Source organism: Macaca nemestrina, chromosome 14 (genome assembly GCF_043159975.1).
Source record: "Macaca nemestrina isolate mMacNem1 chromosome 14, mMacNem.hap1, whole genome shotgun sequence".
NCBI lineage: Eukaryota > Metazoa > Chordata > Mammalia > Primates > Cercopithecidae > Macaca > Macaca nemestrina.
Genome location: NC_092138.1, coordinates 63,685,655 through 63,712,224, shown reverse-complemented (window position 1 = coordinate 63,712,224; position 26,570 = coordinate 63,685,655). Strand labels below are relative to the sequence as shown.

Genomic DNA, 26,570 nt, shown 5'->3' with positions numbered 1-26,570 from the left:
TTATTTTTACAGAAAACTATTACTGAAGGTTTTAAATGTGAAAAAGTTTTGACTAGGCATGAGGAATAATAATAATAAAAGTGAGAAAGGGCTGGGCATGGTGGCTCATGCCTGTAATTCCAGCACTTTGGGAGGCCGAGGTGGGTGGATTGCTTGAGCTCAGGAGTTCGAGACCAGCCTGGGCAACATGGCAAAACCCCGTCTCTACCAAAAATACAAAAAATTAGCTAGGTGTGGTGGTACGCACCAGTAGTCCTAGTTACTCGGGAGGCTAAGGTGGCAGGTTGCTTGAGCTGAGGTGGAGATTGCAGTGACCTGAGATCGTGCCATTGCACTCCAGCCTGAGTGACAGAGTGAGACCCTATTTCAAAAAATAAAAAAGTAAGAAAGAATGATCACCACATATCAGAGTATAGGTTCCATGGTTGAGTCTCTCTCTGGATGTTCACTGTTAGTGGAACAAGTGTTGTGGGTTCTGGGAAAATGGCAATGCAGGCTGCTTCTCTCTGTGTTCTGGATTCTCAGGCCACTCCTAGTAGGTCCATGTTGGCTTTGGCCCCCTGCCTCGAGGACTAGAAGTCAAGGATCTTTGCTGCTTTTTGTCATAGCCTGGGGAAGATAGGCCAAAACTAAGTTAGAGGACTCTGGGGCAGCCTGAATTTGGGGCGACTACCCACCCAACTGCTTACTATTACCTCTAGATTGGCCAAGCCCTGGTCAGCCTCCCTTTCCTTCAGCCCACCCCTTGCCCACACTTCCTAAAAAATAGCAGATGTACCATGATCTCTGGACTGTGACTGGACTTTTCTACTAGAGAACGTCTCTCTGTGGGGACTTGCAAGCCTCACAAGAATCAGACCCACAATTTTTCTTAGAACAAAATAAGTTTTTGCTGAAATATCAGCAAGCCTGAGAACAGCATCTTGAGTCCTTCAAACAGCTGGCCATTCTCTGCTGGTTCTTTGCCCTGGCCTCAACTATTTTCCAGTCTCTCTTATCATACAAGAGCCCCTCTAGGACTCTGGTTCTGGTTCCTCTGTCTTATATTATTCTTCTAAAAACTCTGCCTTTCCCAGACAGCCATGACTTTGATCTCTCCTTCGTTACTACCCCTCTGACCGTGGCTGTCAGTCTTCTGCTTACTTTTATTAAAATTATCTGCTTATTCACTTGTTTCCCTCACTGGCTTATGAGCTCTTCATGGGCAGGGACCTTATTATTGTTGTTATTATTTAGAAGAAGGGGCCTCACTCTGTCGCTCTGTGCAATCATGGCTCACTACAATCTCAACCTCCCAGGCTCAAGTGATCCTCCCACCTCAGCCTTCTGAGTAGCTAGGACTACAGACACCTGCCACCATGCCTGGCTAATTTTCTTTAATTTTTCTGTAGAAATGGGGTCCTACTATGTTGCCCAGGCTGATCTCAAACTCCTGGGCTCAAGCAATCCTCCCACTTCGGCCTTCCAAAGTGCTGGGATTACAGGTGTGAGCCACCGCACCCAGCCCACATTATTTTTATATGTCCAGAACCCAGGACAGTGCCTAGAATATAGATGCCCTTAAAATGTACGACCAGAACTGAATTTGGTGGCTAAGGCCCCTTTCACCTCCTTTTCTTGCACTGCCCTCTTCTTTTGTCTCCTGGGCTCACCATTCTCAGTTTCCAATGCATTTTCTTTCTTGCTGCTTCCTGCCAGTCTCTGTCTTCATCTTGAGCTATTGACTGCTTCAGTGGCACCAATATTTCCTTCCTGTGGAGAACTCACTGAGCAGGAGGCTTGTGATCAGAAAGCACCCATGCTATTTTCTAAAGAGGGGCTATAAGTATGTGTTGAGCTCTAGAGACATGATTGGACTAGGTACTAGCCTTCCGAGTGACTGCTTTGCAAGACAACAGTCCTAGAGAGGTGTAAGTTCTGGTGCGTTGTTAATCTCATGATTTTATCTAAGTCTCTGAGAAGGGGCTGGGGTAAGAGAGATGAGTAAATTAGATTCAAATTGCCTACAAGGTGTGACTTTGGACATATTACTTTATGCAACCTAGTTCTTCAATTTTAAAATGAAAATGATATTTGCCTTATGTGGTTTTGGGGAGGATTCAATGAAATAATATAGATAAAGCACCTAGCACCATGGCCGTACCTCTGGCAGGTATTTAAGCAACATTAACTAAATGATTGGATGAGTTTTGGAAGAACTACACCTGGGCTAAATTGTTCCAAACAACTCCCTGCCTGGGTCCAGCCAGAGTTCTTAGCACAGCTGCCTTCCCAACGTGAGCTTTGAGAAGTCCCTCCTCTCCTCTCTTCCCTTCCCAGACTATTGTTCCCTCTTGCCACTAGAAATGTAACCAGGTTAAGGTCAGGGTGGAGGGCTCTTTGATAAGCTGCCTGGGAATGGTGTGGGCATAGAGAGGCTGGCCTAGAGCCACACTATTCCAAGTGTGGTCCCTGTATTAACAGCATTGGTACCACCTGGGAGCTAATATGAAATGCTGACAATTCAGGTTCCAGACTTACTGAATCAGAATCTGCATTTAAATAATATGCCCAGATGATTTATCTGTACATTAATATATTAAGAAACACTGTCCTAGGGGCACAGATGGGTTCAGCAGGGGTAGAGGGTTGAGGCAGTGCAGGTGTGTCAGTTGTCTAAAAGAGGTAGAGGTTGTATGGGGGTGGGGGAGGCTGTGGCAGGGGGGTGTACTCAGAAAAGAAGAAGTGTCCTCAGAGATGTGATTTGTAGAGCTGTAGGGGGCTCTTTGGGAGGCATTGGTCATTTGCTGTTTCAGGGCTCCTTCCTATCGATGCCTTGAGTACGAGGTGGTACCCCTTCCTATTGATGCCTTGAGTATGTTAGCCAGTGAGTGTCACTGCACCAGCCAGAGAGTGACAGGTGGGCAGGGAAAGGCTCTCTACTGCCCTAAGCCTGTAGAGACACTCCTGCAAGGACCCTAGGACCATCTAGCTTAGCAGTTGAGTATTGTTTTCCAAGGAGATGCATAACCAGCAACTGGCTAGCCTCAGCCCTAAAAACATACCCTGAGCTGGTGTTAGGCTACAGTCTCCCCTCCTCACCTCTGTACCCCCAGCTGGCACATGTGCACCCCTATAACACACACATGAACTTTCTTGCTTGGGAGACTCAGATGGGAGTTCATAAGTAGGGTTAATCCTCCTCTTCCCCTCTCTGACCTGCTTGACCCCAGGCTGGCCCCCAAGCCTCTATGGGCCCCTCAGCCCTGACCTCCCTGCTGCACAGAGCAGGCCTTGTGAGAGTGACTGCAGGCCCTAGGCTTGGTTGGGTGCAGCAAAAATTTGTTTCAGGCTGGGCGCGGTGGCTCAAGCCTGTAATCCCAGCACTTTGGGAGGCCGAGACAGGCGGATCATGAGGTCAGGAGATCGAGACAATCCTGGCTAACACGGTGAAACCCCATCTCTACTAAAAAATATGAAAAACTAGCCGGGCGAGGTGGCGGGCACCTGTGGTCCCAGCTACTCCAGAGGCTGAGGCAGGAGAATGGCGTAAACCCAGGAGGCGGAGCTTGCAGTGAGCTGAGATCCGGCCACTGCACTCCAGCCTGGGCGACAGAGCCAGACTCAGTTTCAAAAAAAAAAAAAAATTTGTTTCAGCAGAGCCATTCTCTCTCTCTCGCTCTCTTGTGTGCACTCTCTCTCTCTCTCTCTCACACACACACACATACACACACAAACACACACACACAGTCTTACTCTGTCACCCAGGCTGGAGTGAGTGGTGTGATCACAGCTCACTGCAGCCTCAACTTCCCACTCTCAAGTGATCCTCTTGCCTCAGGTTCCCAAGTAACTGGGACCACAAGCACATGCTACCACACCCGGCTAAGTGTTTTTTTCTTTTTTGTAGAGATGGGGTCTCACTTTGTTGCCCAGGCTAGTCTTGAACTCCTGGGCTCAAGCAGTCCTCCTGCCTCAGCCTCCTGAAGTGCTGAGATTACAGGCTCATGAGCCACCATGCCTGGCCTTTCTCTTTCTTAAGCACTCTTAGGACAGGACTCTCAGTCCCTGATTGCCTTCTTAATAAAAACCCTTTCCAGCCACCAACCTAGAGCCTCTTGACCCTTCCCTTGGGTCATCTGTTTATCTCAATGGTAAAGGAAAAGGCCCTGCTGCAACTGACCCCCCGAAAATGAGGTGGGGGGTAAGTGAGTGCCCTGTGGCAGGGTAGGAGCTACATCAGCAGCAACAAAAAGTCATAAGGGTAGAGTCCTAGTCCCCAGGGATGAGCTTCACCAGTAGTTGCTTTAAACCCTCTGCCAAAGTACCCAGTGACCAATAGCCATGTCTCCGCTTTAACCCAGCTCCTGCCCAGGCCCAGTCTCTATGTCAGAGAAGATAATATCGCTATCATTATCGCTCTCCTCTGTGCTCCTACCACCCTCCATGCATTCCTGCCTCTGCTGTTCCTCTCTCTTCCTTAAATAGGCTGATGTGTGTGCCTGTCATCTCCACACTTTTAAATTCTTCTTGGCAAGAACTAGGGCTTGGTGTTTTTCCCTCCCCAGTGTACACTGTGCCTTCTCCCTTGTTGGTGTTCAGTGATTATCAAAGTTCCAAACAAGTGGTGAGTTCACCAATGTTTAATTATTGAGATGACAAAAAGGAAAGACTAGGAGACTGCTCTGACTAGAGAGCTGAGCTTCAGAGCTGCAAATTATCTTTGTGGGCAAAGAGTAGTGCCTGCCAGGCATAATTGGGGTTACAGACTTAGAACAAGCCAAAAAGGAGAGGAAGGGAAGCGATAGGAAATGCCACAGAGGGGAAAAGCTGTTTGATACCAGCCCTCCAAGTCCGTTGTCCCTTGCAGACAAGTTGGTCCTTATTCTTCCAAGGCCAGAGGGAAGAAATCCCATAGACTCTGCCAATTACTTTGCTTTCCTGGGAAATCAAGGAGCCCCAAAGATTTATGAACCAGTGCAGGCCAAGCTCAGTTCCTTGAGTAAACGAAGCTTACTAAAAAGCTTTAAGTGAGATTTGGGGCCAAGATTCAGAGAAGGATCCACAAGTCAATCTGGCCCAGACAAATGTCAGTGTCTGCTGGCATTTCTGCTTCTGCTTCCTACCACGTGTGGGGCTCTCAAGGAGTCTCCAACCACATGTCCTGTACTGATTCCTGGGCAGTATTCTCCTCCATGTCTGTGCCTCCTCCCTTACCTTGAAGAACTGGAATCCATATTCTAGAAGGAAACTGAAAGATCCTCTGGACCATGCTCCCTAAAGCTCTGTTAACCTTGAACAACCTTTCCATCTTTCTGTCCTCTGGGCCCTGTCTAAGGGGCACCTCAAGTAGAAAGCCCCCAGAAACCCAACCCCAAATCCCCAGCCCCCTCCAACTCCCCTGTTCTTAGAATAATTTTCCCTCTCCTATGAAAGGCCTCATCCCCAAAAGTCTGTGTTGTCTGAATCTGAATATGAAAAGGGAAGGGACTGCCTTCTCCCCACTGCCCACCACACACCTTCTTATTTTTCTGCCTAGGTCCTGCTTCTCAATCTTTTTTAAAAAATTGTATTAGAATATGCATAACATAAAAGTTACCATTTTAACCATCATGGGGCTTTTTTTGTTTGTTTGTTTGTTTGTGACAGAGTCTTGCTCTATCACCCAAGCTGGAGTGCAGTGGTGCAATCTTGGCTCACTGCAACCTCTGCCTCCCAGATTCAAGAGATTCTCCTACCTCAGCCCTGAGTAGTTGGGATAACAGGTGTGCAACACCACACCTGGCTAATTTTTTGTGTGTGTTTTCGGTAGAGACAGGGTTTCGCCGTGTTGGCCAGGCTGGTCTCAAACTCCTGGCCTCAAGTGATCCACCCACCTCAGCCTCCCAAAGTGCTGGGATTGCAGGCGTGAGCCACTGCATCTGGCCAATTTTAACCATTGTAGATCTATTTTTAAAGAACTTTGTACCTTAACCCCTTTCTCCATTAAATTAGGTGATCTTTCCCTAAAGAGATTGAAATGGGGGAGGCGAGGGTAATGTGGGGTTCAAAGACCTTGTAGGTCACAAGACTTGACATAGGCCGAGACCTATGTCTTAAACTGGTCTAAGGGTAAGGCAGGAGCCTCCTCAACATGTGGCTCAGGGGATGAGGGTCAGGAGTAGGCTAAGCCAGTCCTCCCAGAAGGAAGTAAGCCTTCTCCACTTATGACTCTGGCACCTACCTCCTGGGTCATGAGGCTTAGCCCTTAGGCCCTTGTGCACAGGCTTCCCCCAAGCCATAGCTACAGTGAGTATCCCTGAGTTGAGGTATTTATCCTATCTCCCAAATGAAGGCTTTTTGATGACGGGGTTTCCTGGTGAATGGTAATACGAATGAATAGCAGAGCATCAATCTAAGACATCAGTCTTGTCTAACCATGAAGAAGCAGAGCAGGATTCTAAATCATCTTTTTAAAAATTCACTGGCCCCCTGTCTCTTCATGTCAAAAACAAATCCTTTTTTTTTTTTTTTTTGCCATCTCACTACCAGCTTCATACTTTCACCATCCTTTTCTCTCCCTGTTCCTGAGTAGCTACTTCTGAAAACTAAATAATAGGTAAGGTAATGGGAGTTGCTGCCCTAGCTGGGGTAACTCCAGAGCCATTTTGGTTAATTCTCCCACCCCACATCTAAAAGCAAGGGAGACGCTCTGTGAGATTTGCTTTCTAGCTCTGCAATTACCATCACGGTTCCTACAGCTGATATGCTGGCACAGGGGAGGACTGGCTAAAGCACAGTGCCCAGTTGCCAGGCAGCACCGGTGCTCCACTTAAAGCCCTTCCCAATCTGCAGTGTAAGAGTCTTCCCTCCTTTCGTTCTTAATTGGTGGCCTCAAGTCAGGAGTATTTTGTCTGGCAGGTGATGCCCAGAGGAAATTCTGTTCTATGAAAGAAGATTCCCCAGAGGGAACCAGGTAAATGAGGACTGGAACAGAGCTCTCATGGAAGATAATGGGTAAATGTGATGACCTGAAATTCCCTGGCACACAGTGAAAAATAAAGCATTAAAAACCAGCTATACTCTCAGTCATGACTGGAGGCATTGTAAATTGGAACAATCCTTTGGGAAAGCATTTTGGCAATATCTATCAAGAAACCTAAAAGCACTCATTTTTTTACTGAGTAATCTACTTTATTTAGGAAATGATCCTAAATGTAAACATACGTGGATTTCAGTGTAGCATTATCTATAATAGTGAAAAGTTGCAAACAACTTGAATGTCAAAAATGAATGAATGGTTACAAAGTTACTATACATCCTCTCTATGGATATTATGCAGCCATTAAACTAATAGTTACAAAAACTATGTAAGAATATAAAGCTAGGGGCTGGGCATGGTGGCTCACACCTGTAATCCTAGCACTATGGGAGACAGAGGCAGGAGGATCACTTGAGGCCACGAGTTCGAAACCAGCCTGGCCAACATGGCAAAACCCTGTCTCCACTAAAAATACAAAAATTAGCCAGATATGGTGGCGCACGCCTATAATCCCATCTACTTGGGAGGCTGAGGCAGTGAGCCAAGATCACACCACTTCACTCCAGCCTGGGCAACAGAACAAGACTCTGACTCAAAAAAAAAAAAAAAAAACAAAAGAAAAGGAAGAATAATATAAAGCTAGGTGCAGTGGCATGTACCTGTAATCCCAGATACTCAGGAAGCTGAAGTAGTAGGATCACTTGAGTCCAGGAGTTCAAGGCTATAGTGAGCTATGACTGTGCCTGTGAATAGCCAGTGCACTCCATCCTGAGCAACAAGAAAGACCCTGCCTCTGTAAAAAAAAAAAAAAAAAAAAAAAAAAGATGGAGAGCTGAGCTGACTATGTTCTGATACTAATTTTAAAAATACAGAAATACAAAATATAATACTTTTTTTTTTTTTTTGAGACGGAATCTCCAGGCTGTTGCCCAGACTGGAATCCAGTGGCATAATCTTGGCTCACTGCAACCTCCACCTCCCAGGGTCAAGTGATTCTCGTGCCTCAGCACCCCGCCACACCCAGCTAATTTTTATATTTTTTAGTAGAGAAGGGGTTTTGCCACGTTGGCCAAGCTGGTCTCGAACTCCTGGCCTCAAGTGATCCTCCTGCCTTGGCCTCCCAAAGTGCTGGGATTACAGGTGTGAACCACAGCGCCCGGCCACAAAATAGGCCGTGTTCTTTAAACGCTCTTTAAACGTTGTTCTATACACATGTATTAGTTGCTACTCTCTGATTACAGTAACAAAATAAAAAATCCAAGTCGAAGCTAAGAAAGAGAATAGACTATGAAGACACTAGGGTTTCTTTCTTTTCTCTCTCTTTTCTTTTTTTTTCTTTTCTCTTTTCTTTTTTCTTTTCTTTCTCAGGATTTCACTCTGTCACTCAGGCTGGAATGCAGTGGCACAATCATGGCTCACTCCAGACAACCTCCTGGGCTCAGGCGATCCTCCCACCTCAGCCTTCTGAGTAGCTGGGGCTACAGGTGTGCGCCACCACACCTGGCTAATTTTTTGTCTTTTTGGAGAGTCACCGTCTCGCTATCTTGCCTAGGCTGGGTTTCTTTTAATGCCTAAGCACAGCATGAAGTCAGGCTTTGGATGGGTAAGGCAGGCTCTAGAACCAGAGCCTGAAACCTAGGGAGCACTCTCACCATCTCTTGTGTTTACTTCTTTCTGAACATCAGCTGTATTCTTGTTTTCCTCCCCAATGGCTCTCTCTGTTACCCAGTCCATAGTCTTGAACTTTACATCTCCATTTAAGTCCCACTTCCCGATTCTGGGGGAGACTGATTTGCTCTGCCTCATCCAGGCATATATCCAAAGGGGTGGAATCACATAGAACCAGCATAGTTCCTGGAGGCTCATTCCTATGACCATGAAGATGAGAACAGCACCAACTCCCAAAGAAGGAAGGGAAGCTCCAGAGTGTTGCTGCTGTAGCATACGCAAAAGGCTCTGATACAGTAGAACATTAACAAGTGTTTTTCTCAAGGTAGTGAAACTAAAGGTGATTTTTAAAAATTTTAGCATGTATCACTTTATAGTAGAGAAATCTATAAAACTTTTCATAGCTACAGTTGTTACTAGGCCTGGGGGCAGTAGCACCCTCCTCCGTTTTGGTTGTCCCAGTGACAGATACCATTCAAGATACTAAGGCTTGGCGGTGCTTACTTTTGGTAATGAATTCTATACTAGCAGCTGTTTAAGGAGTCAGAAAATCCTCAGCGACTCCCAAGACCAGTTGGAGACCCAAACTCTATTTTTATTTTTTTTATTTTTTATTTTTTTTTGAGACGGAGTCTCGCTCTGTCACCCAGGCTGGAGTACAGTGGCCGGATCTCAGCTCACTGCAAGCTCTGTCTCCCAGGTTTATGCCATTCTCCTGCCTCAGCCTCCCGAGTAGCTGGGACTACAGGCGCCCGCCACCTCGCCCGGCTAGTTTTTTTGTATTTTGTAGTAGAGACGGGGTTTCACTGTGTTAGCCAGGATGGTCTCGATCTCCTGACCTCGTGATCCGCCCGTCTCGGCCTCCCAAAGTGCTGGGATTACAGGCTTGAGCCACCGCGCCCGGCCTGGAGACCCAAACTCTAGCCCGAGCATGATAATCCTTTCTATTTCTTTCTGGTGAACTTGACTATACCCCAAAATGCAAATGCTCTGCAGAAGTGTGTGTAGAAAGAAAGTGCTTTCCCAACTTGGGCATCATGTGAGATCCTCTCTCTAAAGAAAAAAAAAATTAGTCAGGCATAGTGGTTGTGTGTGCCTACAGTTGTAGTTACTCAGGGGGCAGAGGTAGGAGGTCACTTGAGCCCAGGAGGTCAAGGTTACAGTGAGCTATGACAGCACTACTGCACTCCAGCCTGGATGACAGAGTGAGACCCTGTCTCTAAAAAACTAAAAGAAAAAGAAAGAAGGAAACAAAGAAAAGAAAAGAAAGAGGAAAGATGCTTTCCTCTTCTGCATTCTACTGCCAGCTTATAGTCCAGAGCTGGAGAGTGGACACTCAGTGTGCTGACTTTGTTTGAATTGGGACTTCCGTTAGAGAAAAACTTAGAAGATTTGGGAGATTTAAACTGATAAGAGAAGCCTCCCTGAGCCAGCCAGGATTCTCTGCCCTCTCTCCTAAATATAGGCTTCACAAACTTTCTCTCCAGATTTTCTGTTCTCCCTCTATTTGTAAGACCCACTAACACTTGGAGAGATCCTCTCCATTATGTTCCCCTGATTCTCCTCTAGATCTCCCACAAAGACCTTATCCCTATCAAAAGTCTTTGTCTTTCCCTGTAAGTGGGATCCCTAAGGACCTTTTAATTTAATTTAATTTAATTTTACTTTAAGTTCTGGGACACATGTGCAGAATGTGCAGGTTTGTTACATAGGTATACATGTGCCATGGTGGCTTGCTGCACCTATCCCCTAAGGATCTTAATATGTCCCAAAAAGATCTAAGTCCTGGCCAATTGCCTGGCTTTGCAGGCAGTGCCTGGAGAAAACTTGGAGAAAGGGAGATGGGGAACAAAAACAGGAGCTGCCCAACAGTGGGATTCAGAAATGGCCAATGTGTTGAGGTATGACTTCAGGTCATACTGCAGAGTAAGAGCTGTCACTGGCCAGATGACTTATATGTTGAGGTGTTGAGTCAGAGAAGATGGGAATGCCTTAGGCTGAATGGACAGCCCTCTGCAGGGAAGTAGAGCCATCTAACTAATGCATAGATTGCTACTAACTATTCTTGGACCAGAGGCAAGATTTCTACCCAACGATGAGCATTTAGTGAAGTTAAGTTATATTAGCTGGATCTCCCTCTAAAATTTGATATCTAAACATGTTTATTTCTACACACTGCCATGAGATGTTTTGGAATGGAATAGCCCTGAACAGGAAGACCACAGCTCTAAGTAGTTTCTCAGCTGACCTCTGGATAAATTTGTGATAACACAGCTGGTCTTTGATGCTCTATTTTACTGTGCCTACTTGTCAGAGAGTGGGCTGAGCCACAGACCTTCCCTGACTTCCCATTTCTTAACAGCACCATCCTTCCTGGCCCTGATTTCTGTTTTCTGCTTTTCTGTCTATCCTGCCTCCTGCTATTATCCAGGGAAAATAAACAGGTACAGACATGACTTTATTCCAGAAGTAGCCTTCCAGAATTCTCCAACTCAGAACTGCCTCCCCCAATTAACCTTAAAACTAAAGGAAAATTATTCTGTGTTCTGTGAAGAATGGTTAGATAGTATTGGTATGAGCGCTTTCCTTCTTCATACCTCACTCTAAGTCCATTTCCATTTTCATATTCCTGAGAATTAGTACTTGGAGGTGAGAACAGAGGTCACTTTCTCTTCTTGGGAAGGCTGATATTGAATCATGTCTCTACCCTGGATTATGTTCAGTCCACAAGACAATGGCAAGATTGTTCAGCACCACGGAGAGCGCCTTTCATCCTCAGGACTGGATCGTGGGTGGGTGAAAGATGAGGATTGTAGCTGAGAGCCCAGGCAGTCTGATCTCCTTCCACTCTGGCCAGCCACCAAATAGTCCTTTTCCCCCAACCCCTTAGTGTTCACCTTTTTCCTTTTGCTAATGAGTTTTTTTAGGAAGGAGCTCCCCTAACTTTCTACCCCCTTTCTGCCTCCATGTTATCTGAATCTGCCACCTCCCTTCCTTTTTTCCTCTCCTCCTCACCTCACCTTCCTTACCTCCCTTCTGTTTTGTTAAGAAGACTCCCTCCTATGGTCCAAAGTTCTGGCTCCATCTGCTCATGATTCCTCAAAGACCATGCCCCCTCAAACATCTCCTTTTCTACACAGCTTCCTTCCCCTCAGTCTAGGACAGGTCTAGTTTTCCCTAGCTATAAAGAAATCCTAGAAATTGAAAGCTCCCTCTGGCTGCCACCCATTCTCATTCCTTCCCTTCTCAGTCTTGCTCCTTTAAAGAACAGCCTGTGCTCGCTCTGTCTGCTTCTTCATCTCCTGTTCTCTCCTAAATCCCCTGTCATCTGGGCTCTGTTTCTACTCTTCAGCTAAAATTGTGTTCACTGAGATTACCTATGACTTTTTTATTTCTACATTTTGTCTTTATCTTATGGACCCATCTGCTTATTTGACACTGTTGATTTCTTGCACCTTGAAACTCTACTTGAATGGTTCCTAGTTCTACTCTTACATTCCTCTCTGCTCCTACCCAGTCTCCTTCCTCCATTCATTACCTAAGGTTGGATATTTCCCAGAACTTCACCCTTGCTTTTTTTTCACTCTGCTCATTCTGAGAGAGCTTATTCTTCACTGTAACTTACATCACCACCAACCCACACCTATTTTCTGAGCTCCCACACTTCAAATCCTACCAACTAGTGATATCATCATCCAAAAGACACCTCAAAATTCAACATGTTCCCAAATGAACTCATCTGATTTTTCCCTAGCAATGCAGTTGTGCCTTCTTCTGCATTTAATAACTTGTCTTAATAATTAGTACTCTAGGCCAGGCGCAGTGGCTCACGCCTGTAATCGCAGCACTTTGGGAGGCCGAGGCGGGCGGATCACGAGGTCAGGAAATCGAGACCATCCTGGCTAACATGGTGAAACCCCGTCTCTACTGAAAATACGAAAAAAAAAATTAGCCAGGCGTGGTGGCAGGCGCCTGTAGTCCCAGCTACTCGGGAGGCTGAGGCAGGAGAATGGCATGAACCCGGGAGGTGGAGCTTGCAGTGAGCAGAGATCATGCCACTGCACTCCAGCCTGGGCGACTGAGTGAGACTCTGTCTCAAAAAAAAAAAAAAATTAGTACTCTTCCCAATTAACTCCAGACAGAAAACTAGGAACGTCCAGACCCTTTGTTTTACATTTTATATCAGAAGCCTGCCAATTCTACTCTTTTTTGACATCTTCCTTTCTGTCCTTTTATCTTTTGCTGCTGCTTGGTTCAGGCCCCTGTTATCTCTTGCTAGCATTGTTGCGGGAGTTTCCTAATTATCCTTACCTCCAGTCTCACTCCCTTCCCACTCGTCTTGCACATGGCTGTCGGAGGGTCCTTTTCCATCTCGAATCTGAACATGTTACTCCCTTCTTAAGGCTTCATTGGCTCCCCATCGTCTTCTGAGTAAAGAAAAAAATCAAAGCCCACATTCCAGCATGATCTGAGTTCCCTCCTGACACCACCAACTTGATTTCCTGCAACTTTTCACCATACCTTCTAAGCTTCAACTATAGCAAAATGCCGATCATTCCTCGAATGTACTATGCTAGTTTTGTGCTTCTGAGACTTTTCACATGTTCCCTGAATGTCCTTACTCCTCGCTCTTAAACTAACTGGTGACCTAATGTTTTAAGATCTTTTCAAGTGTCTCCTTTGACCACCCTCCCTTTGTCCCATTCCCTCTACTTTTATATGGCTCTTGGTTATGTTTATTAATAATTATTGGGAGCTTCTTAAAGATGAACTGTTTTCTTTATTTTTTATTTTTATTTTTAAAGACAGGGTCTCAATATGTCAATATGTTGCCCAGACTGGACTTGAACTCCTGGGTTTAAATGATCCTCCTGCCTCAGCCTCATGTAGCCAGGACTACAGGTGCATGCCAGCATGCCCAGCTGTGACTCTTTTCTATTTGTATTTGTGAGCCCTACCATCATTAAATAAATGAAAGAATTGTATCATGCTGGAGTGAGGGAAGAGAGGAAACAGGGTGCCCTGTGGCCAGGCCTTTCATCACCCTAAGGAGGGCACACCTTTTCTACAGATACCTCCATATATAAGCCAGGTTCCAACCTATGTGGTGTCAGGGCTGCAGCTGCAGGCCAGCCGCTCCCAGGGCACACTGACCATGATAGTGTATTCCTCACTGAACCTATAATAGCGATATCTTTATAGTTAACATGGATATAGTACTCAAGGTATACTATGCTAAGGACTATTCTAACTGCTTAATACATATTAACTCCTTTTATCCTCACAAGAACCCTTGACCTAGGTATTAGTGTTGGTCCCATTTACAGATGAGGAAGCTGAAACCCAGATCTTACAGCTACTAACTAGAGGAGCTGGAATTTGAACCTAGGCACTCTGGCTACAGAGTCTGTGCTTTTAACCATTACAATCTTCCTTTCAGTTTGTGTGGCAAGGAGAATGGGATTGTGTAGGTTGTCTTCCTTTAGTCAGAGCATCCCCTTAGCACTGAGAGTGAGGTCAGACCATCCAAGCCATATGTCTGTTGCCCAGTGGAGGAGTATAATTTGAATGTTGGGGAGGCAATCACGTGTCTACTGGGTACTGAGGAGAATCAGATAAGCTCACGGATCTGAATACGTACATTAGGAACTACAAGATCCTCTACAAGTCTTCTTTTTTGCCACCCAGAGTCCTACCAGAGTAGCCCATAAAGGTCTGCGGGTCATTCGGGAAAGCAGACTCTTCCATCTGCTTCTCCAGATCCTCCTTCTTAAGACTCCAGGTATTAGCCTTGAAAGTTCTACACTTTGGTTTTTTTCCTTTGTTTCCCTTTTTACCCACCCAATTTTATCCTGCTTATTTGGGATCTCTTGGGTCCCAGCCTACCATTGTATTGGCTGCACTACCCACAGCTCCAACAGCTAAAGCCAGCCAGCTAAAGATAGTTCACGAGTTGGTACAGCCCTGGGGCAGGGGGACAAAGGAAGAGGTTAATATGCAGACTGATGCTTGGGCCTGCAAAAATGGAGCAGCCTCCCAGAGGGCCTGTCTTTAGCTCCAAGCCCAAGTCATGTTCTCTTCCCTATGTCCCTCCCTGCATGCTTTGAAAGGTTATTGACTCCATCACTGACCTTGGGTAAGACACTTCTACTCTCGGCCCAGGTTTCCTCATTTTTAAAAAGAATGGGTGATAAGTTGGTATTTGTTGAAGCTGTTGATAGGTATCCATGATTTCACTATATTATTTTCTCTACTTGTTATAATTTCCATAATAAAACATTTTTAAAGATTTAAAATCAAAAGATTTTAACCTTTAAAAAAAAATAGAACCTTTTCTCCAACCAAAATGTTGCAACAGGCTGATATATAAATGAAATAAAGGTGAATCTACTCTTATTAAAGGGAAGCCAGACCCCCATTCTATAGCTTCCCCCTCACAATCACTCAGGGAACACAGTTTAATGAAAATCAGTGGACCAAACTATTATAATTCTAAGGATTCTTCTGATGCTTTTGCCTTCCTCTAGCTATATTGGCTTTGCACTAGCCATTAGCCTATATATCCTGTCCCAGAAACAGTGAGGCTGGGCTATTAATCATTTCTGTAGTCTTTGGAGAATTTATTTGAAGCATTGCAGAAACAGGGTTTGCTGTTAGAGATGCATTTCAATGTCTGTCTCTGCTGAGTGTTTATTAATAATCTTGTTAATCTCTAGTTCCCGGATCTAGCTCACGCCTTCAGATGTCCTTGGGGGGCACTTTAAATTCTCCCTGATTTCTTGGAGCCAGGCACTTCCTTCTGCCTGGAGTCTTTTCTGATACTTATATTCATGAATATTTTACATTTAATCTCCCTGATTACATTGCCATGAGACGGTTGTGGTACATTGGCTGCATTTCTAAGGGAAGACATAGAGGAAGCTCACAGTAAAGGCTTATGTTTGCAGGCACAGTGCCAGCGATCTTTGTGCTTGCCACGAAGGTGGCCTTCTGTCACGGATAGTGATCCAAGGAGGAGATGCTGAATGGTGGGCTTTGCATGGGACCTCTCAGCCTAGGGCTCTGCCACCTGGTCAGGCCCCTCCTGAGTTGTGGTCCAGAGGAGCTGGCAGTTTCACTCAGGATCAAATACCACCGGGAACTGCCCTGTAGGCCTCAAGGACCACATGTGGGTCCCTGTGACCAGAGTTGCTCAACAGCTTCCTAGCCCTGTCCTTCCTGTGCAATCTATCTCCCATGTTACCATTTACACCCAGTAGCTCCAGACTGAGAGAAGAAACTTTGATTAACTCATCTGCACTGACGAGTAAAAAGTTAGCCCCAAACGTCTAAGGGCTTGTGTTTTTAAAAATCAGCCCCAGGGAAAGGATGGTGAGGCCCAACACTCTCATGTGATAGATGGGGTGGAAGGTTAAGGAGGAGAAGCAGGATTGAAATGCCACAGATTTAGAAGTCTTCAGTATAAAAATGCCAATCAGAACTATAGGAGACATCAGGGCTCCCCAAGGAGCGAGAGGAGGGCCAAGGGCAGGACCCTACAGAGGAGGCAAAGGGTTGTGGGAGGACAGAGAAATGATAGAGAGGCAAGAGATGAGCCAAGGGAGGAAGCCTTTTCCAAATGGATGTGGTATATGTGACATGTGACGAATGCTACCAAAAAAGTGAAGGAATGTGACTTGGGACTTGGAAATGTGCCAGTGCTGCCCTGGTAGGGTCCTATCAGCATGTTTATGGGATTTGCCCTTTAAAAAGCCTTCCCTCTGGCTGCTTTGCAGTGAGCACTTTCTGTGGCCCACAGGAAATCCAGAGCCCAGCTGTTCCATCTCCACCTCCCCTGCAGGTAGCAGCTGAGAGGCTGTTTTGGCTGCAGAGAGGCACATCAGGGCCAGTAGAGGTTTGCTTCTCCAAGGCTGTGCAGGACAGGTGTTGTCTATGAGTCTCTCAAGGAGGTTGCTGAGCCAGGGAGGATGAAGGACTTGCAGCATGGGAAGTTGCCCAAGATGCAGGCACTGCGGCACCCAGTCTTTCTGAGCAAAGACTTCTGCCCTTCTTCTACTGAGTCAAGGCTAAGGGCTAGAGATCAAAGCAGGGGAGGGAGGCACAGGTTTTGCCCTCAGGAACTTGCAAACCCTGCCCACCCAGAGTCTTGTGCTCTGGATGGCCTGAAGGAACACAGACAAGGCCAGGATTTCCCTCTCAAACCTGCTAGACTTTTCCCTTTCCCCTTAGTGACAAGCATGTTTTCATTCCCACTGCCTCATTTTAAAGGGAACAGAAGCCACCATAATGGTTATATATCTTTCCCTTGCTGGGTCACCAGCAGACACTCAGATCACTGGGCCTGACACCGTGGCAGCATTCTACATGCCCATCTGTCTACTCCCTGCATCCGCAGAGGCAGAACAGGCAGCAGCCTTGGATCCCCTCTGCACTCCTCACACCTTAGGCTTAGCACTCTACAGGCCCTGGTTAAAATGCAAAGACAACTAGGATGGCAGCACCCCCGTCAGTGGTTGGTCCTCAGAGTCTCAGGGAGAATGTGGATGACTTCAGCCACTTCCAACTGACTGAGGCAGGCTGGGCCAGGGCCCTGGATCTTGCAGCAGAGGAGGGTGTTTGGGAGGGGATGGCAAGGCTAGATAAGGACTCTTAGCTGGGCATGGTGGCTCATGCCTGTAATCCTAGCACTTTGGGAGGCTGAGGCAGGCAGATCATGAGGTCAGGAGTTCGAGACCAGCCTGGCCAATATGGTGAAACCCCATCTTTACTAAAAATACAAAAATTAGCTGGGCATGGTGGCATGCACCTGTAGTCCCAACTGCTCAGGAGGCTGAGGCAGGAGAATCGCTTGAAGCTGGGAGGCGGAGGTTATAGTGAGCCAAGATTGCACCACTGCACTCCAGCCTGGGCGACACAGCAAGACTCTGTCTAAAAAAAAAAAGACTCTGGACAGCACAGTTCCCAGCCCAATTAGAGATTAGTGAAGAGGGCAGTGAAGAGGATGTCAAAGGTTCCAGACACAGGACAATACACAGAATTTGTGCTTTCCTATCTTCCTGGCCATCTGTAGAATCAAGTGTTTTGCCCTCTGGGCAGCAAAAGACTAACTGGCCACGTGCTGGTTTGTCATTATTTGTCTTCTCATCTACCATATCTAGCCAACTTTTCAGGTTCTCCCAGGAGACACTCTTTAGGCGTCATTTGTGAACTGGAGAAGTCCTCATTAGAACTATTTTTTGTCCAGTGGCGGTAGCCTTGAAGGCTGGTGTGGCTTGGCCAGTCAGTTCTCTGGATCCTGTGAAGGGACCTGTCCAGCACTGGGAAACAGAGGGAGATGACCCATCTCAGACAGCACCTACTCTCCCCTTAACCCAGACTTAAACTCACAAGAACCTAGGAAGACCTTGCCAAGCAAGTACACAGGAAAGGCCTGAAGGGAAGGGCTACTAGTATGGGAATTAGGAGAAGGAAGTCCTGTGAGTTTAAAGAAATCGTGATGGGCTTTCTGGAGGAGGCTAGACCACACAGGACTTTGAGGACAGACACCAAGTTGGGTGTACATGGAACCCAGATCCTTGGTTCTACTACCTAGCCCAGTGTTTTTGTCCCACAGTAGATGGGTCTGCCCCTCTCTCCCTGAATGCCCTGCCTGCTGTGAGTGGTGAATGCTCACAGAAGCCCAGAGGGCAGGTAGGAAGGCTATTTTCAGGGCTGAGAGCAGCCCCCTGTCTTCACTCCCTAACAACTCTGTCTTACTGCTTTCTTCCCACAGGACCCAACCGCCGCCTCCATCTCAGACGGAGACTGTGACGCCCGGGAGGGTGAGTCAGTAGCCATGAATTACAAACCATCCCCGCTCCAAGTGAAGCTGGGTGAGTGTGTCTGGGGGGGTGAGGGAGATGTGGGGAGTAGGCAAGATGCTCTGGGCTGGGTCTACAATGAGGTGCCACAAATAAACCAGCTCAGCCTAGATGATTCCAAGACTCAAGCCTTCAAGTCATTGGCACTGCCAGGCACCTTGTCTCCTGCAGGCAAAGAGGGCAATTACAGTTCTCTGCAGGAGCCTGAAACTCTAAGAGGCATCTCTGAAGCCAAGGACATTCCAGGTATTCTGGGGGATAGCTGCAGGGTTTTCATGGAACCCTAGAGAGAGGACTTGGAAGTCCCATCAAACACTGGATCAGGCTGAGAGGAAGCTGCCTTAGAAGTGGGGTGTTACTTGTTATGTCTAAGGGATAGAAAGGAATGAGAGTTCCAACCCTAGAAGCCGAGCGCTTCTCCCAATTACAACCTCAGCCCATCTAGAGATCTCTGGGCCCAGTTGGCACCTATTTGGGGGATTTTTCCCTTAGTTTCTTAGAAAACCCAAATATCTCCCTTTCTTTCCGGGTCACATTTCCCTTGTGGCTTTGTCTCATGTCCGCTCCAAAGTCAGTTTACTGTGCAGCCTGATCCTGTGAAGTCCCCTCGCTCCTGGCCACTGTCCACAGCTCCTGCCACCATTGCCCTCCCTTCACCCCATGTGCTGCCCCTCTCCCTTCAGGGACCAAAGTTTCACTGTCTCACGGCTGCTGTATATAACACACTTTTATGAAAACTTTGGTTTCTTGAAGAGAAATTACAAAACAGGACATACAGGAAAGAGTTTACAATTAAATATAGGTCATTATTATCCTTCCAAGCTCCTCTGCCATCCAGGCCACCGTCCTGTCCATCCTCCTCCTCGGGCTCCAGCTGCCCAACAATTACTGATGCCTCCTTAGTTCTAAGGGTCCTTTCCCTACAACTTTCTCCCTCCTTTCCACAGAGGCCTGTACTTTTATTATTCAACTGCTATTTTTTTTTTTCTTACCTTGCTTGCTTCTCTCCTTCCAGACCACATCCAGGGAGCCCCTCGAGCTGTGTTTTCTAAACGAGAATAGTTCTCTCCTTGGAATTTGTTTCTATTCCTAGGACATCAGATTAAAACTGCAGCCAATTTTATTCACTGGGGGGACGGGGTTGGTCTTTTTTTTTTTTTTTCTTTTTTCTTTTTTTTTTTTGAGACAGAGTCTCTCTCTGTTGTCCAGGCTGGACTGCAGTGGCGTGATCCTGGCTCACTGCAACCTCTGCTTCCCCGATTCAAGTGATTCTCCTACCTCAGCCTCCCAAGTAGCTTGGATTATAGGCGCACACCACCACGCCCAGCTAATTTTTATATGTTTAGTAAAGATACGCTTTCACCATATTGGCCAGGCTGGTCTGGAACTCCTGGCTTCAAGTGATCCACCCACCTCGGCCTCTCAAAGTGCTGAGATTACAGGCATGAGCCACTATGCCCAGCCTATTATTGTTTAATGTAACAATACAAGTATTTTAACAAGCATAACTTCTTTACTCTCCCCCATCACATTCTCCTCCTAAGAGGTAACCATTCCAAGCCTTTTTAGTTTTTGTAGTTTTACTTTGTATTTTAATATAAGTGGTGTCATATTGTGCACATTTTCTGAAACTTGGCCTTCCCTCTCCCACCACCTAAATCTTGGAGCTCCTTCTAATGTCAGCATATAATGACTTCATTCTTTTAAATGGTTGTATAGTAGTCTGTAGTTTGGTTTTGCTAGTTTATTGTTTGCTTTTTTACCACTATTTCAGACAATTTCATCATGTTTTAAAATCACATCTTTTTTCCTCCCCGTTACATTACCATCAAAGCTCCTCATGAAAATTCACAGCATTGTCCCAGTTGCACCAAGTTCCGCCAGAAACTTTAAGGCAAATTGCACCCCCTAGAGGCCTAGAGTGGTAATGGCAGCTGCCACCAGCTGGAAAGAAGCTGGGAAAAAACTGGAATCAGATGAGCAGTGGCAAAGAAAGAGGGTCAAAGAGGAGTAGGAGACAGAGATTCAGAGACATGAGGTCAGGGGAAGTTTCAAAGTGAGTCACGGTAGCTGTAAAGGTCCTCCCCATCCTTACCCTCTGGAGCATTTGGTTATTTTATGAGTCATTTTCCCTAGTGTCCCTCTCTACCTAACAGTTCCTTTTCCTAGATCTGGGCTTTAATTGAGATGAGTAGGGAAGGGAGACGGGACTCCTCCAAGACCCAGGCAGCTACTTCTGGGAACAGTTGTCTCATACCAGGCAGTGGAGTGGGTCACCTGATGGCCAGCTCCATGAACCTGGTAGGTTTTGGAACCTTGGAGAACTCAGACCTTGGCAAAGGAGTCAGGAGCACCACTCAGGCAGCGTAGCCAAATGGGCTCCCCCAGCCTCCTGCCCCTTACCTTGCAGCCCCATCCTGCCCCTCCCACATCACAATCTTCAGTGGCTTCTTTTTCCTTCTGTGTTAATCCCAAACTCCTCTGTCTGGCATTCAAGTCCTTCATGTTCTGAGTTTGTAACCAGAGAGAGTCTTCAGCCCCTTAGCACAGGACCTGACATATAATTAGTGATGTGGATATTTGTTGAATGAATAAGTGGCTGAGTAAATGAATTTTACTTCTCTAACCTGACCTCTCTCTTCACCCCTCTATCCAGAGCCACACTTATGCTCACTTTTAAATGCATTTTTGCATGCACTGTCCCTCCTTCCTAGAATGCCCACCTCTCTCCAAGTCATGGTGTCACCTAAAGGAAGCCCTCTCTGACTGTGCCAGCCTTCTGTGATTGTCTCTCCCCCTCCAGCCTTTCCCTGGCAGCAAGTACACACTAACTACCCTAACATGGGAGTTGTAGTTCCTGGAAAACAGGGGACAGCCTCCTCTTTTTGCCCCCTACTGTCTGCCTCAGGTTGTGCAGGGCCAGGTACTAGCTCCACAAAGCAGCAGGGGCCTGAAGTTGGGATCCCTGCCTCAGTCCTTCTAAGAGCAAGTGGTTTCACAGTGGAGGCCCAGCCCAGGCTGCCCTGAGTAGTAAGGCAGGGTGGCCTCAGGGGCAGGACACAGCTTCCTTCCCATGTTCTCCTGCAGAGAAGCAGCGGGAACTGGCCCGGAAGGGCTCCCTGAAGAATGGCAGCATGGGTAGCCCTGTCAACCAGCAACCCAAGAAGAACAATGTCATGGCCCGAACAAGGTAGAGGCCCTCCCTATCCAACCTGGACCCTGCCAGCCAGGATCTATTTCTGCTGGTCCTGAGCCTCCCTCTTTTCCCCTGCTCCTCAGGCCCAGCTCCTCTCTGAGAGGAGACAGCCTTAACAGGATCCAAAGTGGGGAGGGAGGGAAGGAAGGAAGTGGTGGGGCGGGACCTAACCCAGTCCCTTGCCAGGTTTCTATGCTCCACTTGCCACTCTAACTCCCAAAATTCTTCACCCAGGCTGGTTGTCCCCAATAAAGGCTACTCCTCGCTTGACCAGAGCCCCGATGAGAAGCCACTGGTAGCCCTTGACACGGACAGGTGTGTATAGGGGTTTGGGGGCAGCTGGGCAGCCCAAAGGAACCTGTGTAGCACAAGTGGGCTATACAAGCCATACCTGCTCTAATGTCAGAATTGGGGTATTCTTCAGCCAGAATCTCTCCAAGGGTGAATTCTCCAGGGATGGGAATTTTTTTACACCAGGGACTAGGGGTTGAAGAGAGGTGGCAGAGAGAGGAAAGGGGGGCCTGCGCTGTCTGCTGTCATCCTGGGACAACTGATCCAACGGTTGTCCCTAACTGGCCTGTGATGTTGTCTCTGGACAGCAGAATATGATGCTTAATGCCCCATCCCCTCAGGGAGGAGCCCTACTCCCTGGAAAACACCTGGCTACACTTGGACTTTGGGAACACCCTACAAGTCAGGGTGATTTGAGTCTAGAAAAACAAAAGATGAGAAGGAAGGGGGTGAAAGGAGTAACTGCTATATTTAGAAGGAGGTTAAGGATAGCAATTGATTTTAAGGGTGGGGCTAGGGAACTTGTCTTTAAATTCCTGCATTTGCACAGCAAGCACAGTTTGTATTGAGATTTTGCTATTTGGAACTATGAGGGAGGTGTGGGATGCTGACTAATGGGAGGTGGGATTGTGGAGAGTTTTCTATTTAATTTCTTGGTATCACTTTCCCTCTCTTTCCTCCATGGCCAGCGATGATGACTTTGATATGTCTAGATACTCCTCCTCCGGCTACTCCTCTGCTGAGGTGAGCCCCTACCCCTTCTCACCCTAGACACCACTGGGCAGGATCATCGCCATCAGGGGGAGGGCTGGGGCCAACGCCCAAGTACAATGAAAAAGAGGGCTGGGCAGGGCTGGGCGGTGCCCTGCACAGGGTGGGCCTGGGATAGGATGGAAAAGAAGTGGTTACTGGCCTCAAGTGCAGGGAGCCTAGGGTTAGGAGTGGGGCTTTAGATTGCAGCAGGCCATTTAAATAGAACAGGTGTAAAATACAGGTGATATCCTCTAGTAGCCGGCCTCAGATAGGGACAGGACCAGAGGTGTGAAGTTGACCTTAGAATGGGGAGGGATGACTAGAAAGAGAGGCCAGAGGTGGAGGAGGGCGCCTAGGCAGGAGCGGGGCCTGGGGGTATGGACAGATGCGGGACAGAGCGGGGCTGATATCCAAGGCACCGGCTGGACCAGGGCACAGACGGCCTGGAGTGGCTGCAGAGCCGTGGGTGGTGCCTCCCTGCCGCTCGGGCCTGACCTCCCTCCCCTTTGCCTACAGCAGATCAACCAAGATTTGAACATCCAGCTGCTGAAGGATGGCTATCGGTTAGATGAGATCCCCGACGACGAGGACCTAGACCTCATCCCCCCCAAGTCCGTGAACCCCACCTGCATGTGCTGCCAGGCCACGTCCTCCACCGCCTGCCACATTCAGTAGTGGGTGGGGCTGCTGCGGCCGCCAGGGCGGGGCCGCCAAGGGCTGGGTATGACGGGCAGAGGCCAACCCCTCCCCAGCTCGTCTGCCTGCCCCCCGGCCCCACGCCCCTACAGCCGCCAACCTTGTATAACAGTCATTGCTTCCTCCTATGGTAGGACGTGTACCTCTGTGTGTTCATGGAGCCGGAGAAACCAAAACCGGGTCTCTCTCCACCCGGGAGCTGAGGAGGGGTGGGGGCCGTTTGTTCAGTTACCTGGGGGAACCTCACCCAGCACCCTGCCCCACTTCCCAGGGCTGCAGTCCGGTGGCCAAGAGAGAAGACTGGACGGGAGGGAGGTCAACATTAATGAGTGGGGGGATCACAAAGCCAGGGGCTTGGCCCCACCCCAGCGAAGCCATGAACCCCCCAGCCCCGGCCTCAGCCTAACCAGGAAAGGGGCTCAGAGGGAGAAAGGCCCAGGGCAGTGGGGATGGGTCTCAGCACCTCGGAGCCCCTTTCCCATGCCCCCTACCGGCCCATGTTTCTATTTGCATTTCCCCCTCCTCAGATGGGAAGCCTGGCAAAGCTGCCCAACCGGGTAGTGCCCCTCACCCATCTGATCACTGCCTTCTTCCTCCTCTTGCCCCATTCACCTGCTTCCTTGCTCCCTGGGAGTGGGGCAGGGTAAGGTGGGCCTTAGAGACAGGCTGAGGTTTGGGTGGTGTGATCTGTCCTCATTGGCCCCTCACCAATGCATCTATCTCTCTGCCACCAGCCCACCCCACTCCCACCCTCACCTATCCTTCTGCTCATTGGTCTCAATCCCAGGCTGGAAGCAGGGAGTAAGGCTGGCCTCCAATGGCCCATTCCCCTCATCCCAGCCTAAGACCCGGGAGGCTGCTTCCCAGTAAGAATCCAGGAGCAAGCTTTGGAGAATCCAGTGGGCTGAGTGGCTCTATGGATGTGGTTGTTTGGATGTGGTAGGGAGTGCTTAGCAGAATGTGTGTATATCTCTGAGGCTGTCAGGGGGTGGGTGTGTGTGTGTCTCTGTTGGACCTCTCTCCTCAGTCTATTCCTGTCATAGATGTGGGTGTCCCTGGTGGGCAAGTGCCTGTGTGGTCTGTTTACAGTGCAGAAGGCGGCTCAGCAGTGCAATGGGCTGACAGCCTTAGACCAGGAGTCAGAAGCCTCGGTTTTGGTTGTAGCTCTGGCCCCTCCCTGTGATCTTCAACAAGCCACTTGCTTTCTCTGGTCTTCAGTTTCCTCAACTAGAAAATGAACAGCAGCTGAAATTATGTTTAAGATCCTTTTATACCTGAAAGAGTTTCTTCATAGGAATTTCTGTGGTAGGGAGGGGGTGATCTCTGTGTGTCTCAGTACACCTAAAGGTTGGGGTGGGGCTGAGTTGTGTGTCTCTATAGAAAGGGGAAGGGGCAGTTCCTATCAGGACTGTGTATGTCTGAGCACACGTGGCTCTGTTTGGGATTACGTGTTTTCTGTGAATGTGTATGTGTGTTGGGGGGTATCTATTGTGTGTGGCTGTATAGGGTGTCTGTAGGTCAAGATGTGTATACAGCTGCTTCTGCTATTGCTGGTTTAGGGGAGGGTTCCGGAAAGCTGAGGCTGAAAATCAAGAGGGAAGAGGTAAGGAAAGCCCTCCTCTGGAGCTGGGCAGTGTAGACCTGACACCATGTGAAGAAAAATGAAAGCACAGATAGCCTAAAACTGCACAGGCCTGTGCCCACATACCTTATAGCACAGGCCCAGGTGGATCATCTCATGCTAACACCCCACATGTGCTGCTGGATCCACTCCCATGGATCCACTCACATGCTGCAGGCATGCAGTAGATTCACCCACAGCCCACTCTCTGGACACCAATCCTGGGAGATGGCAGCTGGAATGGGGAGCAATGAGAGGAGGGAGTGAGGCTGTTGGCTTAGGAAGGGTGGCACCTCTCCCTGCATCATACCCAGGAAGTGCCAACTCCAAAATATTGGGGTGCAGCTTACCACCCCCCACTCCTCCAACCCATCCCTACCTCCTCTAGTGCCAGGGACCCAAGTTAGATGATGAGAAAATGCCAAACAAAGGGAGGCAAGGACAGAGAAGGTACCTGCAGGACCCACAAGGCTCATACTGGCCCCCATCTGAGCCCACCTCTCCCACCCAGATCAACATCCCCCCAGCCCCTGTGCCCCCATCATCTGGAACCCAGAGCCAGGCCTCCCACTACCACCACCACCACCCCGGGGCTCCTTGATTCACCTTTCTAGAACATGGGTACCTCCTCTTTTTGGGGGCTCATTTAGACTGCTGCCTTTGCTGCTGACTTGCTGTGTGACTCGGGCCCATTGTTCAATCCCTGTGGCCCTTAGACACCGGGGAAAATCTCCCTCCCACAGGACATACTAGTTCCCTGGCAGGCAAGGGCTTCCAACTGAGGCAGTGTATGTGTGGCAGAGAGAGGCAGGAAGCCGGCAGTGGCAGCTTCCGTGTCTAGGGAGGGGCATGGCTCCCTCCTTCCCTGTCTGGGAGGTTAGAGGGAAGAATCTAGGCCTTAGCTTGCCCTTCTGCCGCCCTTCCCCTTGTAGATACTGCCTTAACACTCCCTCCTCTCTCAGCCGTGGCTGCCACCCAGCCAGGTTTCTCCGTGCTCACTAATTTATTTCCAGGAAGGTGTGTGGAAGACATGAGCCGTGTATAATATTTTTTTTAACATTTTCATTGCAGTATTGACCATCATCCTTGGTTGTGTATCGTGTAACATAAATAATGATATTAAAAGCATCAAACAAGCCAGCCTCAGCTCCCTCCCTGGGGTGTGGGCAAGGGGCAGATGGGCTGGGAAGCAGAGAGAACCAGTCCTCTGGGCACACATGTTACTCCACCTCCACCCGTGGGTTCCCAGGCATGCCACTGACCTGCTACATGACCCTGGGTGAGTCACAACCCCTCCGAACCTCTGTTTCTCTTCAACAGTGAGAAGCCTGACCTAGAAGATCTCCAGAGGCCCTCTGAACTCTTAGATATTGGGCTCTTTTGATAGACTTGAGGCAGGAGGGGGTCAGGATCAGGGAGGGAATTAGACCTCCTCACCTTCCCGGGGATGGGGCTGAGTCAGGTGATATCACAATGGGCAGTGCC

The 26,570-nt window shown here is 48.2% G+C and overlaps 1 protein-coding gene and 1 long non-coding RNA gene across 13 annotated transcripts in view; one reads left to right on the top strand and one right to left on the bottom strand.

The window, feature by feature from the left end:
- LOC105485675 (family with sequence similarity 219 member A) overlaps positions 1 to 26,221 on the top strand; it is a 58,484-nt gene extending 32,263 nt beyond the window's left edge. For 2 of the 8 annotated variants that reach the window (XM_071077932.1, XM_011748021.3), the window contains exons 2-6: positions 18,441 to 18,540; positions 21,616 to 21,718; positions 21,959 to 22,039; positions 22,705 to 22,759; positions 23,288 to 26,221. In XM_071077932.1, the coding sequence (XP_070934033.1) occupies positions 18,441 to 18,540; positions 21,616 to 21,718; positions 21,959 to 22,039; positions 22,705 to 22,759; positions 23,288 to 23,443 (495 nt within the window). In that variant the 3' untranslated portion in view covers positions 23,444 to 26,221. Of the gene's footprint in view, positions 1 to 18,440; positions 18,541 to 21,615; positions 21,719 to 21,958; positions 22,040 to 22,704; positions 22,760 to 23,284 lie in introns of all 8 variants that reach the window. The other 6 variants (XM_071077935.1, XM_011748023.3, XM_011748020.3 and 3 more) reach the window with 3 other exon arrangements.
- On the bottom strand, positions 472 to 26,485 carry LOC105485674 (uncharacterized). Of its 5 annotated transcripts, XR_011612684.1 has the most exons (6): positions 26,348 to 26,485; positions 25,173 to 25,320; positions 12,980 to 13,095; positions 7,660 to 7,793; positions 1,653 to 1,766; positions 475 to 609 (listed from the first exon to the last, which is right to left on the bottom strand). It is a non-coding gene; the product is annotated as an uncharacterized lncRNA (long non-coding RNA). The 5 variants fall into 5 exon arrangements; XR_989754.2 differs by lacking the exons at positions 1,653 to 1,766; positions 7,660 to 7,793 and adding an exon at positions 20,932 to 21,081 and having other exon boundaries at positions 472 to 609; XR_011612683.1 differs by lacking the exon at positions 1,653 to 1,766 and having other exon boundaries at positions 479 to 609.
- Between the last annotated feature and the right edge of the window lie 85 nt (positions 26,486 to 26,570).